Source organism: Callionymus lyra, chromosome 1 (assembly GCF_982586985.1).
Source record: "Callionymus lyra chromosome 1, fCalLyr1.hap1.1, whole genome shotgun sequence".
Lineage (NCBI taxonomy): Eukaryota > Metazoa > Chordata > Actinopteri > Syngnathiformes > Callionymidae > Callionymus > Callionymus lyra.
The window spans coordinates 33,187,874-33,204,692 of NC_141818.1; the positions used below are offsets into that span (position 1 = coordinate 33,187,874).

The window sequence follows — 16,819 nt, forward strand, 5'->3', positions numbered from 1 at the left end:
ATGGCTTCATTTTGGGGTTTTGCACTTTTGTCGTTAACACTCGCTTCACCTGCGTCAGCCTTCGTTCCTATTGGTGGAGGGGCTTCAACGCACGTTAGCATTACAGGCTCGGCTTTGTTGCAGAAAGTGACGGAAACATGCCGGGCTGTGGCTGAGGCTGCAGGTCACGAGTTCAAACCCACGGTAAGATAAGAGATGGATTCGTGGAGAACCTTTTACTTTACAACGCATTTTGACGATTTAAAAATAAGTATACATCACTTTTTCTCAATCGTTTTACAGACAAAAAGTAGCCGAAAGTTATAAAAGTTATAAAAGTTATAACAGTTATAAAAGTTATAAAAGTTATATTTACAATTGTGTTTAAACCAGTTGGTCCTGGGTCAGAAAAAAGGTCCTCCCCAACTACGGCCCTTCATACCAGAGAAGCATATTAATATTTTTTATATACAGTGCGTGACCAAAATATAGGACTTCCCATTTTTTTGCTTATTTTGGAGACCCCTGTCTTGCACTTTAAAACTGGGTGGTCATAAAGCTTCAGCTTGATGTAAATCTCATTTTAAGCATAATGTCAACCAATGCTCCCTTTGACCAAGGATTCACTAACGGGAAATTCCGTGTACAGGGCACATCTCCTGAAGAACTGGTCCAAGCCTGCCTTGGTCCAACTGCGACGGGGGAGGTTTCCGGTGCCAAGTTCCATGCTGCCCTTCAAGAGATCTATGTTCAGAACGGACTTGTAGACCGAGACTTTGTCAACAGGTGATTGGCATCAACCATTGTATCCTATAAATTTCAGCATGTGTCGGGGAAAGGTGGCTCGGGGCAAAATGGTACTGATACTGTTGTGACTCTCTCTTCTCCTCTTAGTGCCCCACATCACTTTAACTCAGAGGCCTTTTTAGAAGGTCGTGGTTTGCTCATGGAGGGCGTGGCATCGATCAAAGCCAACGTCGGCAGTGGGAATTACAAAGCTGCAAGAGAAACTCTGGGCAGAGTCCTTCACACGCTGCAGGTGGAAAACACTTAACATGTTGAATGTGTCCTGAGACTTCATTTCTCTTTTTTTTTTTTTTGTTTGGCTAGGACTTCTACAGCCATAGCAATTGGGTGGAGCTGGGAAACACGGAGCCATATGAGGCCTTGCTACGACTAGATCTCCCCTTGGACAATGTAGCAGGTGTGTGTTTTAGTTGTGTACATCTTTGTCAATGACTGGATGTAACATCATGTTAAAGAGCTGACATTTCTTTCACTGGAAGATGTCAACACTGCCACCTGCAAAGATTGTGCCAGTGGGACATGCTCCAATCCTTTGCTTCCTGAAATCCTGAAGGAGAAGAAACTAACATCTGGATACATGGGAATCGTCTCCCCTGACAAGCCAAAAGGTATCATTCATACAGGATTTTCGTTTTTAAACCAGTATTTCTAAGAGGCGATAAAAAATGCTAGTTAACCAGAATATCTAGCTCTTGCCAGACGTCAAGTTCAATATTGTATCCAAAGTAGACTCACAATTGATTCACCGTAACAGGCAAATGTAGCCATGGAGGTGCAGGAGACCTAACCAGTAGCGTCGTTCCCCGAGGAGGTCTGAGTAAAGACGAGCGCCGCGCTGACAATACAGCCTTCCACAATACTGCTGTGAGTGTGGCAACTGATGCCAGCCTGAAGCTGCTGGAGGACGTACGTCTTGCCGCTGGGAACAACAAATTCCTGAGGTAAATGTATCCGTATTACCTAGAGAAGAAAACCATTTAATAAAGAACTTTTTTTTTTTTTACTGCAGGATGATGGGGATTGCACGTTCGTCTGTTGTGTGCTTTGTAATCGACACCACCGGCAGTATGTCAGACGACATTGAAGAGGCTCGCTCAGTCGTGTATGATATCATAGACAGCAAGAAAGGCACCCAGGATGAACCATCAGAGTACATTCTTGTGCCTTTCAATGATCCCTGTAAGTAATGATTGCAACCAGACCGAGAGGGTCTCATGTTGTCTTACAATTTTGAATACAAGATAATCTAATATTGGTTTTGTCAAAATGCAGCATTTGGGCCTTTAATACAGACATCAAACCCAGATGTGATGAAAAAGGAGATTTCTAAGTTGAAGGCAAATGGAGGCGGCGATTTACCAGAGATGTGTCTTTCAGGTCTACAGGTAAAACTACAGCAGTGTCCGTCTAAATCATGATATACTTATCTACAGTATTTGTTTCTTTTGTTATCCAGATGGCGCTCACTGGCGCACCATCGTCCTCCCACATTTACGTTTTCACCGACGCTAATGCCAAAGACATCCGGCTCAAGGACACAATTGTTGCTCTCATCCGAAGCTCCAAGTCTACGGTAAATGCTTTCTCTAACATCTAATATGAAGCTGTTGGGACTCATTTGAATTCTTCTCCCAGGTCTCTTTCTTCATGACCCCTCCCAAAAGGAGTCGCCGCAGTACGGTCAATTCTTCTTTTAATGACTACAAGGACCTTGCTTTGGCTTCAGGAGGACAAGCCATTGAGGTGTCTAAGAAAGACCTGCCCCAAGCAACAGATGTCATCCTTGATACTTCCACTTCAGCATTGGTAAAACCTGCAGATTGTATTAATAATGAGGGCGATTGATTAAATAGTGACCCTTGTTCTCCTCCCCTTCAGGTCACAGTGCTGCAAAGAGCTAGAAATCCAGGAAAACCGGAGATGTTTTCTTTCATGTTGGATGGTTCCCTGAGCAAGGTCATCATCTACATCACCGGGTCGTCCATCACTTTCACGCTGACTAACCCAGCAGGTAAACACAACTAATAAAATAACTTCAAACTCATGTGTTACTAATGATTCAATGAACCCTAGGTGTGAGCCAGGCCCACAATGAGGTCAGTGGAACGTTAGGAACTATTAAGTCTACTGGGAATCTGAGGAGAATCAATCTCAAATCCGACAAAGCTTCAGGAAACTGGAAACTCGACATCAACACAAATCAACCGTACACACTCAAAGTCACAGGTGATTCTTTATTTTACCTACTTCGTCCTCCACATATATGCCCAAAACCCCTCTATGAGGGCAGCAGTAACCCTGCTAGCCACCAGGTAACTAGCATATAATGAAGGGAAATACCAATCAAATGCTCTTTTCATCCATTTACCTGATAACATCTTTGCGAGTGTTTTTTGCACTTTTGAGTATATTTAATTTGGTTAAAATATCATTATCGCAACAGCCTGAATATGGGCGATATCTAAGTGAGTCTGACCCAGGAAATCCCAAGAAACGTGTGTCCCCTGTCAATCTTTATGAGAAGTAAGTAGATAAGTAACTGTATTTTTTTTGGGTGTGGTCCAGGTCAGAGTACAATCACCTTTATCTATGACTTCGTGGAGAAATTCGCTGGCCCCCACCCTGGTTATGCAGTTATCAGCGGTCGCCCTCGTGCAGGTAAAGTATGATAAGAAATGTGTTGTCGTGTTATCAAATTGACATGATGAAAGGGCAGTTATGGATTAGCTTTATGATACATGAATTATCTGAGAGCTCATCAATTCTTTCCATGTATCACCTAGTAATGAAGACAAAACAGGTATAAACTCTGAAACAAACTGAAATCAACTGTTGTAGGTCAGCCTGCCGACATCATGCTCTCTGTGATGGGTAAAAAAGGCCCGTCTTCGCTGACAATCGGAAAGGTCGGATTAGTCCCCATGTCCGTTTCTGAGAATGCCGTCTTTGGTGAAACCACCGACATGGGCAATGGAGACATCCTGGCTAGTGTGAAAGCTGTCCCATCTGGGGAGTTTGTCATTGTTCTCAGTGGTACAGACAAAGTCTCCAACAGTGAGTTCCAGAGACAATCAACGACACAGATGTCTGTTTCTAAAGTGAACATTCAGGTATGCGTTTCAAGACTTGCTAGATTTCTATCCAAACACAATTGGAATAAAAATGTCTTCTTTAGGCCTCTGTGATGAGCAATATGGAACCAGGAAAGCTCTTCACACTCCCATTTAGTGTGATGACTCAGGGTCTTGGTGGCGAATTCGAAATTAACATCCAAAATGACAAAAACTATCCAATGACGAAGCCAAACAAGTAACGGTTATACTTATTTCCCAGGAACATTTTCTTAAGAAAAGCTTTAATCACTGTCTATATTCTCTCAACAGGCTCAGCTTGACCACTGGAAAATACACCAATTCTAGTTTTACCATCACTCCAGACAAAAACACAGTTTCGGGCAGTGATGTTACGATAACTATTGATGCCAAATCCAAAAGTGGTGCCGACTCCAACTATGCTGTGATGAGATTCACTGTTATAACCAAGGTAACCAAAATACAAAGACTGGGCTGTTGCTGCAGAAAGAGAAATTGCCCTTGTTACTTTTCATTACTTCTCGTTCGGAAAATGAGAACTTAAATCTACAGTATGTTATTGTACTCTGCATGATGCTTGTGGGTCTTTAAGAGGATCCTCTAAAAAACGAGTGTGCTTAAATATCCAATATCAATCAAATCCCTTTAATCTAATACATACTATTTAATCTTTCTATTTTTTTTTTATTTTAGTAAGATAATTGTTATTTTCAACTTCATACTTAAGTAACTTGTACTTTTAGACAAAACAGTTTTGATGGGAAATAATTGTTAGGCCAAGACGGATGAAGAGCAGCAGTATGGTTTCCTTCTGAGAACTAGCACCACAGATCTGATGATGAGATCTGGAGATGACAGTCAGGCGACATGTGGGATAGAAAGATTTTACAAATGGATGTACCAGGTGAAAGAAAAAGAGTGGTAGGAAGTCAAACAATTAGGATCATCAATGTGGTAAACATTAAGAGGAGAGGAGAGACTAGTAAGGGTGTACAAGAGGTGATGATGGGGATTGAAGCGTGTTGGTGGTCACTTTAAACTAAATACATTGCTGCAATAAACCAATTTGAATATCATCCAAACAGGATCAAATATTGTATCGTAAATGCCACTATGTTTATGACTGAGGAGGCTCAGCAATGATACGACTATAACATGTTTTTTTTCTACCCAGATCACAGATTTCTTTCCACCAATGTGTGAGGCGTTCAACATAGACGCCGACGACTGTCCTAAAGATCAGTCGCAGTGTCAACCATATCGTTGGGGACTGTCGGCCAATTTGACTGATGGAAACGGCACAGGGATACAACAGATGTACCTGGCAACGGGCAACGGAAGTTTAAGTCACAGTGGACTCAACAAACCTTACATTCAGGCCAAATATAATGCTTCCTGCTGCTCCCCGGTTTTGGAGTTAGTCGCTGTCGACAAAGTGGGGAACGTGGGCAAATGCTATCACTCCATCCTTTCCAGTGGGGCTCGCATGATGTCTCTACCACTGCCGCTTTGGTTGTGCCTGTTGGTATTACTTTTTATAATGAGACCTTGAATGCAAACTGAGGATGTCTGCCAACTAAAGTCTCCTTGACTGGGTTTTTGACAATGAATGTTTTTTTCTATTTAAAAGCTTAATTAATAAAGATGGTAGAGAATAATGGGTAAAATACGTGAAATGGTGTCCTGATTTAATTTCAAATTTTCTTTGCTGATACGGAAACATGTTATGGAGCAAGACAGGAAAAGGTTTCTCAGGAACACCTTTGATTATTTGAGGTAAGCACATGCATTCTATGTCTTTAACATTCAAACCATGTGATCCAAATGATCTGCTGAAAAGATCAAAGAGACAGAAATTATTTTCCACATTTATTCCATGGGTGTAACTTCTCTCCTCAATCCAACATATCATGACAAATGTTTTAACAAAGCATTCAAAATGAAAATAAAAACACATCTAACGTGTCCAAATAAGACCAATGCCTCAATTTTAACAAATGGTTCTTAGAATTAAATAACTGAAACATTTACAAATTACAAAAAAAAATCCTCAGATCAGTAGTATGCTGAACCAAATTTTTGTGTATACTGAAATGGGTCTTTTAATTGTAAACAATACTTTTTAACACAAACAAAAGTAAAGCGGATCAAACAAATGAGAAAATTAAATCCTGCATGGTTTGAGTATTAAATCAATAAATAGAAAGATTACCAAATTATAATATGTACAGAAAAGACATTTGAAGTCTAAACAAAATCCAGTTCAAGCAGATCAATAATACTTGATATCAATTTCTCGGCTAATTTTGAAGCATCTCTAGAGAAAGGGAACTTATATGTAAAAATAAAACATATTTATACATTTATGGGCATTTTATGAACATTTCTGATGTGTTTTTTTACATGGCTGGACTGTATAAAGCGTTTCTGGCAGTATTGGCATACGTGTGGTCTCTCTCCTGTGTGAATATACTTGTGTCTTTTTAAGTTATTATAATCCAGAAATCCTTTCCCACAATATGGGCACCAGTGTCTCTTCTCGCCATTGTGCCACCTCATGTGCACGATCAGCTCGACTTTTTTGGCAAACCTTTTGTCACATTGATCGCAGGGGAATGGTTTCTCCCCGGTGTGGCGGCGAATGTGGGCCTCAACTTCCTGCTTCGTGAAGAACGCCTTGTTGCATATCTGGCAGACAAAGGGTTTGAATCTGGTGTGGACCATTTTGATGTGTTTGGTAAGGCCGAACTGGTAGACAAAACCTTTCCCACATTCGATGCACACATAAGTCCTGTTGTTGTGGTGCACCCGCTCGTGGCGTTTCAGACCCCGGGAATCTAGAAAGGTTTTACTACACACTGTACAGGAGAAGGGTCGCTGGCCAATATGGAGATTGGCATGACTTTGCAGGGATATCTTGCTACAGAGAACACGGCCACACTCCATGCACTGGAACCTTGAGCCGCTTGAGGGCGAACTGCCTGAAACTACTGCTTCGGAAGTCTTGTCACCTTTGTCCTCGGGAGAAGTCGTTTTGTCCTGTGGGGGGGTCCTGGTAGTCGCCCTGGTAGTCGCTCTCTCAAGTGACTTCCTCTCACTTCTAGCATTTTTTGGAGGAGTCCATGCCTCGGCTGATTTGTTTTTCTTATGAGTTTGACGACTGGTTCTCGTTTTTCCTTCTCTGTGCAGCTTGGATTTATCTGAACATTTCTTTTTATCTCCCGTCTTTGCGGCCTTGGTCAACTTCCTGGCAACATCCACTTTCAAGCTGACTTTTGACTTCTTTTTATTTGCCTTCTTAACTGCTTCGTCGTTATTAGTCAACTTAGTCCATAGAACACCGTTTGTTTTGAGGTCCTCGAAGTCGGTTGTTTTACCAAGTACAAAAGTCTTGGATGCCCCGTCACTGAAAGAGACTTTCTTAGTGCTGACATTTGTGAATCCACCTGCAGATGTTTCTGAATTAGTCAAATGAGTAACAGAAGAACCTGTTTTGGTAGAACTATTGTAAGATCTGGGTTTTTTAAAGCTCAGCAATGTGGGTTTTGTCATTTGAGCCAAATGGTCGTCTCTGTCCGTTCTATTTGTCGTTCTTCTCAGAGTTACAGGCTCCATCTTTGCTTTTACCGTAACATCTGTGGAAACATCGGGACTTTCACTTTGAGTACAAAACTGCTTTATCTTTTGAGGCGATTTATCTTTTCGGGATCTTTTTGCCATATTCGCAACTGTGCTCTTTTTTGGAATTGCGTTCTCCTTAGATGAACTACACCGACTCAGAGGAGTTGCATCCAATTTTGGTGCACACTGAGAACTAGTTGGAGATTTTACCAAGCTGGGCTTTTTAGGTACAGCAGTGCCTTTTTGAGAACCATCTTTCGAGACCTTCCCGACGCTTACAGGTGGGGATTTTTCAATTGAAATCTTCTCATCTTCTTCAGTGTCACCAGCATTTTGTGATAATGTCAATGTTCTCCAAGTGAATTTTACCGCAGGGCTTTTGTTTTTCAGATGACGCGAAGTAGTGCTTTTTGAAGAAGCACCTTCTTTAGCCATCTTTTTTGCACCATCTGGCTCGGTAGCGTTGCTAACCTCCTTCACATCGTCACTCTCAAGTCTGGCTTTCTTTGGACTCACAGGAAGATCCTCGGTTTCTGTTGCAACATCTGGACTTGTTTTAATCCTTCTTTCTTGCAAATGACTCTTGATGTGACTTCGGAGCTTTGCAACGAAGGCGGAATTCTGTAACTTTCTTTTTCTGCCGGTCTCTGGGGTTGACGCCTCGACTGGATGCTGAAACACAAAATAAAATGTATGAAAATTAGGCTTTTTATAAGATCATGGTTTCAATTGTTTATCATATGAAAAAAAAAAGGAACACGTTTGCAATGTTGGAGCTTTTTTTTACCTCTTCATCGGGTTGACTTGAAGGTCCAACAGCAAGATTGGCCAGAAACTGAGTTTTCGTCATGTGCAGTTGTGGGACGTGAAGGTCCTTGTGTGAAATGGGTGCAAGATTTATCTCGGCAATTTGCTCTTCTTCATCTTCCTCTTCTTTCACAGGTGGATTGAACCCACATGTTAAATTGTGGGATTCTTCCAATTCTGTGGAACCCATTTGATGATGAGGCTCAGCCGCTACTAAGGGTTCATCAATGTCCTCCATTTCATCCAATAGTTCTTCCGATAGGGGTGCTGTAATACTGGACGGAGTCATCTCAGAGTCTTCAGACATTGATAATGAAAGTCTTCCAGGTGAACCCGTCTCTTCACTTGAGGTACGAGAAGAGCTGAGACCAGTTGTATTTATTTTCCAGAGCCCACTGTCTGCTGTGGATGCCTGGAGTCTTGGTATTCTGATGACAACAACAGGCTGCATCTTGGCAAAATTAGAGCCTTTTGTTGACCGTGTAGACACCTCTTTGACCTGTTCTCTACAGAGTCTAGATACAAGATAAGCTTTCCGGGGTGTAGAAGGTGTTTTAGGAGAGGTTATGTTGGCCTGTCCTTCACCTGTACATGGTGTTGCTTGACTGCTTGCTTCATCATTTGTCTCCTTGTCTGTGCATTGAAGAGTTTTTTGTGTTTCAAGACATTTGGGCACGACCAACACCTTCTGCGTACATGTGTTTTGCGCCGTGTTAGTGTCAGTGGCTTCTTCACTTGGAGGCCGATCCAATTCTCTCTCTTTTGCCACTTTAGCCCACTTTGGCATAGAAGGATTTGCATCAAAACGTATCTTAATAATTTTGTTTTGAATTGGTTTAGCATTCAAAATCACAGGTTGTGACTCATACGATTCATTGTTCTTAAGGGAACTTTTCGGGACCTCTGCAGGCGGCATACTTTTAACTTCTGAAGCGGTACAGCGGAACGTTTCTGATTCGACTGCTTGGCCGGACAAAGACGACTGTTGATTCATGGCTTCAACCAGCAGCATGGCGTCCTGAAGAGGGACGCCGTTGTGTTCAACCACTGAGGAGGACGTCGTTACCAGAGTGTCCCCTGACGAAACATTTAAATGGCTCGTCTTGGACAAGCTTTCTCCTTCACACGTCGGCTTAATGCATTTTTTGACGATGTAACGCTTCTTATTCATGGTGTACTTGGGGCTTAATGACTCGAAAGAGACAACTCGGGGTCCGTCAGGGTCCATCTCAGTTTCAGGGTCAAGATCAATGATCTCTTGAATAGTGGTAGAAGAAGCAACACGGCCTTCGTTAGCCATGCATTCTCTGTCAGTGTGGTATCCAGGTCCTGAAAAACAAGCATAATGCACAAACATGCATTGGTTATCAATCTTACAGTATACACATTTTACTGCAGATATCATTTCATGTTTAATACAGTCAGTTTTCTTGGTGTTAAATTAACATACATATATTGTATGATTCCAAATAAGATAAACCATTAAATTACATTTTTAACCTTACCTGTATCGACATGAACCGATTCCTGTGGCACTGGTAAGGAACGGCAGTCTTCCTGTGGTAACAAATAGTATTAATGAGATGGTTTACTCAGAAAAGGTGGAGAAAAAAAAGTAGATTTCACTTGTGCACACACCTCTTGTTTAACATGTTTTGACGGAGAATACGCTTCTCCACAGTACTGGTGGTCCTGCAGGAAATACATGGGTTCATCAACCCCATACTGCTGGCGGGGCTGCTCAGAGTTTTTGAAAGGTTGGCAGTGCTCCACGGACAAGACGTAAAAGGGAACATCGTCTGAAATGTGAAATATATACTCAAGTGAGATGATATATAGAGGTCGACTCAAAGCAGCGCGGCTTAAACCATGCCATGAATTCAGCGTTTTGTATTGCTGTGACCAAGATTAAGGAAACCCAGTTCTTACCTTCAGCATTTCTAATGAGATGCTTGCTGACTAAAACGGGTTCACTATCCTCCTGTAATGAAAGAATGTGTTACAAACCAGAAGGTGATGTTTGACTTGAAATGGAAAAAACAAAGCTCGCTCACCTCTTTTACTACAAATGTATCCGTCATCAGAGCTTCCTCCCCAGTGGACTCTCTTTGAAGCTGCTCATTTTGACATGCGTTTGCATTGCTAGAGTTCTTCTGCTGGTTCACAACCAAAGGTTGTGGTTGCTCCACAATTGAGGGATGGACAAGATCTGTTAAGAGACATAAATACATATGACCCATTTAATTGTTTTGTAATTATCATCGTCTTTCTTTACTTAAGAGATTCAAAGGCAATGGAATCCCCATGATGTGATAACATCTTCACATTGCATGTCGATAATCAACAAGAGAAACCACACAGCATTAACTCTGGTGTAGCAGCTGCCTAGTCTCTCGCAGCGGATCATTCAGGCTGTGTCTGCCGTCTTTATCTGCTGTACCCTTATTTATAAGTAGTGATCCGACAAACAGAAGAAGGGGACATTTGGCACCACTTTCAAAGCATGATTCCATATAGTTTTCGCTTTTGACAGGGTTTAATATTTAATGTTGGTGTAAGCATGAGTGAATGCCGAAGGCTTTTAAGGGGCCGACAACAATGGCATGCAGTGTTTATTGTGGACTGAAATCCTTACCTAATAGTCCCATGTTCATCATCTGATATTTAAAAACATACCTTAATGAAATTAAAGTACTACCCAAACTGGTTTCTCATCGGGATTTTTTCAAAACGCCAAAGGCTGTAGGGGGGTCCGGGGAAATTTGGAACGTTACAAATTTGGAATTTGCTTCAAAGCAAAGCAAATAATTTTTGAGGAGAGAGCGCCATCTAGTGGAATAAAAATAATAGAACACTGAGTTAGGAAGCCTCATCAGCCAATGACCTCATTAATGCTAAGTTAATATATATATATATATATATATATATATATATATAAAACAAAAAATATTAACAGATCAGAGAAAGCGAAGACGAAGCAGTTAACTTTGCTGTTCTGTAGAGACGGGAGAAACCATCAGTTGCCTGCATGAAAGTCAACAATAACAAACGTTCTTGTTAATGTCTACTTCATCACTGGAATCTGCCTCAATCCAATTAATAGAGAGTTTGTGTTCAATTGTTTAAGAAAAGACTGACAGTGCAGGGTTTCTTGTGTGTTTTTTTTTCTTCAAATTATAGCAAATACAGCAATTTTTCATAAAAAATAATCAAAATAAAATAAGAACAAGAACAAAGATAAATAAAGAGAAAGAACAAGATGATACAATCTAAGTCTAAAGATTAAGAACATAGATCAAAGAAAAATAACAAAGATTAGTATTTTGTTTCGCCAACTTGTCAACTTAACAGAACATACTTTTCAGGTTATAGGAACACAAAGTTTACAATTTAACTTTTTTCTATTGTTCTCAAAATGCTGAAAAACACCAAAATATTTATTTGAATAAATACTAACTTTATAAAGTAAACTATTTTAAGTTATTATAGTGGTGATATCTTTAGTAGTATGTTGTGTGGGTGTGATGACTAGTACATTGAAACATTTGGTTGATAAACTTCTAGTTGTAGTAAAACAAGGGAGAGGGGGATGAAAGACCAGGAACGATAACCCTGAAATTAAAATAAGAGCGAGAGAATAAAGAGTTGCAGTAATATTGTGGGTTACAAAGCTATGATGTAAATGTAGGCATACTTAGGTTGAAAAGGTTGTAGTATGGTTTGTGTATTTGCAGAACTTTTTTTTTTGACTTCCTGCAAAATGTCACAACACTGAAAAAAAGTATTTCTACCACTGATAAAGTGAATCATGTACCTATAAATATGATTAAACATGTTATTTTAAGTTAAAGTAAGATCTATGTTGTCGTTAGTTGAGGTTAATGTGGAACAGAATCGTCTTCGCCACCATTTGAGCGCATTGACTGGTTTCTCCTCCATTTTAGAAACCAGTGCATTGTACTGGACCAGTCGAAGCGACAAATGTTAAACTAGACGTGTGTTAAACAACAAAAGTATCATCATCTGAGGCCATATGACAAGTAAAAATCTTTAAAGGTTTTTATATTTACTGTAAAACACAACACAAGTTCCCTCCATATGAGCTCAGTGACTGGTTTCTCCTCCACTTTAGAGACCAGCACCTTGTACTAGAGCGACCGCTGAGAATCATTCCATAATGTTTTCAACAACTAAACCGGGAGTATTTGTCGACAAATACTGTCTTTTATAAAATCGTGGCCATATATACCGAGAAACCCGTCCGTACTCACCACATTGTGCGGCCTGGTCACGTGTTTCCAACGCGTCTGTTTGCACACAAACCGTGGCTTTTTCGAGCCGCGACACTTTGAGCTGCTCGTTCTCCACCTCGACCTGCTGACATCTTGTTTTTATCTCGTCGTTTTCCTTCTTGACCTTTGATAATTCCTCCTTTAGCTCGTCGATTATAGTTTCGAAAAGTTTCGTGGTCTCGCTGATGGCACTCCGAACCATACCCTCCACGAAGGAGGAATATTTGGTCTGAAAATCCACCAACGACATGGTTGTGAGTTGAGCGCGAAGAGGAAAACAAGTAAAGACGCACGCCTTCAAAGCATAACCATCATGGCGACTTTCCTCGTCCACAGGAGAGCTTTGTTTGCGTGACACACCGGAAGTAGAGGCGGGACATCCGGTAAGAGAACCAATCCTCTGATTTACATTTGTTTGGCCATAAAACATTTTTTTAAAAACATATCACTTGTTTATATTTAACATAAACGTCGTTACTGTTCTTACTTCTGTCTGCTGTCATTCAAATTAGAGGAGAAACACACATGACACATCTTTTGAGACTTTTCCTAAACAAATATTCAGAAAAGACCATAAAAAATAATCAGAGAAAAACAAAAGCTCCACCCAATTCAAATCTATTAGAAAAAATAAATAAAATGACTGCTTGAATAAATGCGAATGATACAGGGAGAAGATAGATGTGAAATATGAGCAAGTAATAATATAATAAAATGATCTAATGTCTCAATTAGAAATGCCTGTGTCCTATGATTTATGTCTACAGGGAAAAAAACAAGTTTAATATGGCTTTTTTTGTTTGTATTTAACTGCGACTGGATCCGTCACCGTGACGCGCAACTCTAAAGTTGTCCCACTACGGAACCCGTAGTTCCTTTGTTTACGGAAACGAGTCAAGCGATTAATTTTTGATTTCGCTAGGTTTTCATACCGTAGAATGTTCGATCTGTTTAAACATGACTTATCGTAACGTGGGAATGTGTGGGTGGAAGGTATATTAAATCGCTGGTCATTCTTGCGGTGGTTACTGGGGCGAGCTAACTTGGTAATGCTAACTGTGAGGAGCAGCTGCGATAAACCCGCTGTTGTCGGCGATCAAAATAAACCATATTGATAGATACTACTAGAAAAAACGTTTCTATAAACCTGTACGCTCATTGTAATATAGAATACATTATAGAGATGGCGGAGACTATCGTGGCGTTTCAGACTCAACTTTCCGGGGTCATGGAAACGGTGTTCAAGGCCGCAATGTTTGAAATAACCCGTTTAGTGGAGGAGAGTTTTCTGGAAGAAGTTACGCGATGCAGAGAGCAGGTGGATGCTCTCAAGAGGAAACTGACGGTGTCAGAGAGCCGACGTGAAGACGAACTAGATCATAAGGTCAGGTGTTCGGACTGTGGAAGAGTTTCCTTTGAGGAGACGGTTACGAAACAAACAGGTGAATGTCCTTTTCTGTTTATGACGCACTTGAGATGCATTTAAAACGAATTAAACAAAAACTGCAACGACCCTTGAACCTGATAGATTTCTGGTAACCCCCTTTTAATTACAATAGTGTGGGTCTTAGTGCATCCGTCTGTTTTTTTCTATCGCTTTTTTTGTGTGTTATCTTGTTTTTATTTTTTTATTTTGTAATGCCAACATAAAAAAACAAACTCTTTTGTCAGTAAAATTTTTTGATCTTAATGGTACCAAGGTGTGATTTGAATGATTGAACTGACGTCTAAACAGTGCAATGTTTATTTTATTTTTTATAGATAAGCCTTTGAAACAAGAGTGTGATCTGGGGCAAGATGAAATAATTACCTCCAGCAAAGATTCAGAGCTTTCTGCAGGCCTGGAAGCCAGTGTTAACATGACGACATCACAGGTAACAAGCTACACATGAAGCCACGTTTACCAGAGTTAAATTGTTTAGATGTAAATATAATTATGTCCTTAAAAGATATTACAACAAGGTTAAGTTGATAATTTCTTCGTTTCATTTGACTTTTTGTCTGTCTCAATTAAAAAGTCCCGACTTTACCCAATTTACCCAGATGCGAAATTGGTTGACTTCTTAACTTGCTACAGTCATATTATATTAGATAGATAGATAGAACTTAATTGATCCCTCAGGTGGTCTCCTCCAGGAAATTGTTTTTCCACTTAGAACACAGCAATACAGACGATTATGCATAAAAACAAAAAGAAAGAACAAGATGACACGATATAAGTCTAAAGATAAAGAACCTTGCTCAAAGAAAAAGGATACAAAGGTTAACATAGAATAGAATGTCAAGGTACTTTCGCTCCACTCCTACTGCCCCCAAACTCAGAATTGTTGGATCTGGGAAGGAGCATTCATGCACTCCATCTGCTTCTCTGCTCACTGATGACAGTGTTCGGAGATATTTATAAACTTCATACATTGATAATAACAATATCTAAATCTCACCTGTTTTAGTGCAGTCATTCGTCTTTTATTTTTCCAGTGCCTAAATGAAAAGCAGTTTGAAGAGGAAAACCTTCACAATTACAAAACTGAAGAGCAATGGGCTGACTGTTCAAATGGTATGTCTCTTCACATTCTTTAAAACAACGGTGTCTATTAGCCATTCAACCTCAATTCTTCCATTTTCTCTCCCATATACAGAGAGTGAGACCAATGATGTGACGGGTAAACGCAGAATCAACGAGAAGTGTCGTGTCGACTGGGAGGCAAACTTTAGCTCAAGCACTGAATCAAACCAAAACATCAACACATCAGAAGATCTTTTTCCGAACAAGTATACTGTTGAGGACTTGGCGGGGTATGATAAGAAAATATATGGAGTCGCCATGGAGAACCTGCAAGGCTCGCCGACTCATCTGGCGGAGGAACTGAGTTTCATTCACCAGTATGATGACGCGTTGGAAGCAGAGAGGATGGGTCAACAAGCTTTCCAAACTGTGGCTGAGAGAAACCGAAGTTCCTCGCTAGGAACCCTCTCAAAGGCGGATGCAAGCAGAGCGTTCAATTGTTTGTTAATCGACGAGGAAGGCTTTCCACAGGACCACAGTTGCATGCAAGTCACACAGTCATCCAATCAACCCAATGTGAAATTAAGAGGCCAGAACCAGGGAGCCCACTTGGATGCAACTGTGCGAGATATTTACAGCTGTTCAGAAACCTACCAAACAAGAGGGGCAAGTAGACAAATCTCTGATCAATCAATTGCCTTTAGTGGTGTAAGTTCTGTTAAAGCACACAAACAAACTGACAAAAGCTCTGGACAGGGAATGATCTATCCCTGCCCAGATTGTGGAAAAACCTTCACCCAGGCATGTAATCTCAAAGTACACCAGAAAATTCACAGTAACCACTGCAGCCACTGCGGGAAAACCTTCAGCTCTTTCTTTGAGTTAAAAAAGCACAAATGTGGCCAAATGATCAACAAGCCGTACTGTTGTTCAATCTGTGGAAACAAATTCAGTCGCTTGTGGAACTTGAAGCTGCACCAGAGGATCCACACTCAGGAGAAACCTCACCAGTGCAGCATGTGTGACAAGAGCTTCACACGGGCAGACATTCTCAAAGTCCACCACCGAACACATACAGGGGAGAGGCCGTACAGCTGCATGGTGTGTGGACTCAGTTTTAAAAGACTTGATCATCTGAAATCACACCAGCGTAAACACTTGACCAGCTAGTGGAAATAGGTTTGTCAGAGAAATGCCTTTTAAAACATTGCTAAGATCTGGGAAAACATTTGTAATTACACTAGGTTTCAACACCAGTCTGTGTGTCAATCTTTCAACATATCTACTAAGAAAAATATATAAAAAAAAATATTTAGTAAAGGAAAACTTTAATGTCTATTTCGATTACATGTATTTTTTTATTATTTTTATTGTGTCTTTTAATTTGAAATGTCAAAAATAAAAGGGTATATAGACTTAATTCTACTAACAGCCCATCCCAGTTATGGTATAATTTGTAATGTATTCAAACTGTTTGTGAAACTGTACACATTCCAGTTATGTTTTATATTGTATTGTTTGTTTTTAATACTCAACTTTTTGTGATAATGCATTAAACACATTTTACGTATCATGATTCATTCATTTTCTTTATTTCCATTAACCGGATCACATTATTAAAATAATTACAACTTGTCTGAATTGCAGTTTCTTGAGTTCATGTAAGTAAGTAAGTAAGTAAGTAAGTAATATTTATTTATATAGCGCTTTTCGAG

At 40.2% G+C, this 16,819-nt stretch overlaps 3 protein-coding genes across 3 annotated transcripts; 2 read left to right on the forward strand and 1 right to left on the reverse strand.

Annotated features, from left to right (window-relative positions):
• On the forward strand, window positions 1-5,430 carry vwa11 (von Willebrand factor A domain containing 11). The gene is made up of 17 exons (XM_087784354.1): window positions 1-183; window positions 629-765; window positions 874-1,018; window positions 1,090-1,183; window positions 1,266-1,394; window positions 1,541-1,727; window positions 1,796-1,965; window positions 2,059-2,171; window positions 2,243-2,359; window positions 2,422-2,592; window positions 2,665-2,797; window positions 2,860-3,012; window positions 3,352-3,444; window positions 3,625-3,896; window positions 3,962-4,095; window positions 4,170-4,329; window positions 5,053-5,430. Exons 1-17 carry the CDS (start codon window positions 1-3, stop codon window positions 5,428-5,430), a joined length of 2,769 nt encoding a protein of 922 aa, XP_087640480.1.
• Window positions 5,431-5,733: 303 nt separating this feature from the next.
• LOC148089160 (uncharacterized) lies at window positions 5,734-13,208 on the reverse strand. Its single transcript, XM_087803190.1, has 7 exons — window positions 12,578-13,208; window positions 10,361-10,515; window positions 10,236-10,287; window positions 9,945-10,105; window positions 9,812-9,863; window positions 8,287-9,635; window positions 5,734-8,171 (listed from the first exon to the last, which is right to left on the reverse strand). Exons 1-7 carry the CDS (start codon window positions 13,026-13,028, stop codon window positions 6,234-6,236), a joined length of 4,158 nt encoding a protein of 1,385 aa, XP_087659316.1. The 5' UTR covers window positions 13,029-13,208; the 3' UTR covers window positions 5,734-6,233.
• Window positions 13,209-13,465: 257 nt separating this feature from the next.
• Window positions 13,466-16,739, forward strand: LOC148089161 (uncharacterized). The gene is made up of 4 exons (XM_087803401.1): window positions 13,466-14,040; window positions 14,360-14,472; window positions 15,077-15,155; window positions 15,238-16,739. Exons 1-4 carry the CDS (start codon window positions 13,782-13,784, stop codon window positions 16,272-16,274), a joined length of 1,488 nt encoding a protein of 495 aa, XP_087659527.1. The 5' UTR covers window positions 13,466-13,781; the 3' UTR covers window positions 16,275-16,739.
• Window positions 16,740-16,819: the final 80 nt, after the last annotated feature.

Coding starts and splice junctions, on each gene's coding strand:
- vwa11 (XM_087784354.1), top strand. CDS start 1: ATGGCTTCATTTTGGGGTTTTGCACTTTTGTCGTTAACACTCGCTTCA. Junction 1,019..1,089: donor GAGTCCTTCACACGCTGCAG/GTGGAAAACACT, acceptor TTGTTTGGCTAG/GACTTCTACAGCCATAGCAA. Junction 2,798..2,859: donor CACGCTGACTAACCCAGCAG/GTAAACACAACT, acceptor AATGAACCCTAG/GTGTGAGCCAGGCCCACAAT.
- LOC148089160 (XM_087803190.1), bottom strand. CDS start 13,028: ATGTTTTATGGCCAAACAAATGTAAATCAGAGGATTGGTTCTCTTACC. Junction 10,516..12,577: donor TGACCAGGCCGCACAATGTG/GTGAGTACGGAC, acceptor GTCTCTTAACAG/ATCTTGTCCATCCCTCAATT. Junction 8,172..8,286: donor CAAGTCAACCCGATGAAGAG/GTAAAAAAAAGC, acceptor TTTGTGTTTCAG/CATCCAGTCGAGGCGTCAAC.
- LOC148089161 (XM_087803401.1), top strand. CDS start 13,782: ATGGCGGAGACTATCGTGGCGTTTCAGACTCAACTTTCCGGGGTCATG. Junction 14,041..14,359: donor GACGGTTACGAAACAAACAG/GTGAATGTCCTT, acceptor TATTTTTTATAG/ATAAGCCTTTGAAACAAGAG. Junction 15,156..15,237: donor ATGGGCTGACTGTTCAAATG/GTATGTCTCTTC, acceptor TCCCATATACAG/AGAGTGAGACCAATGATGTG.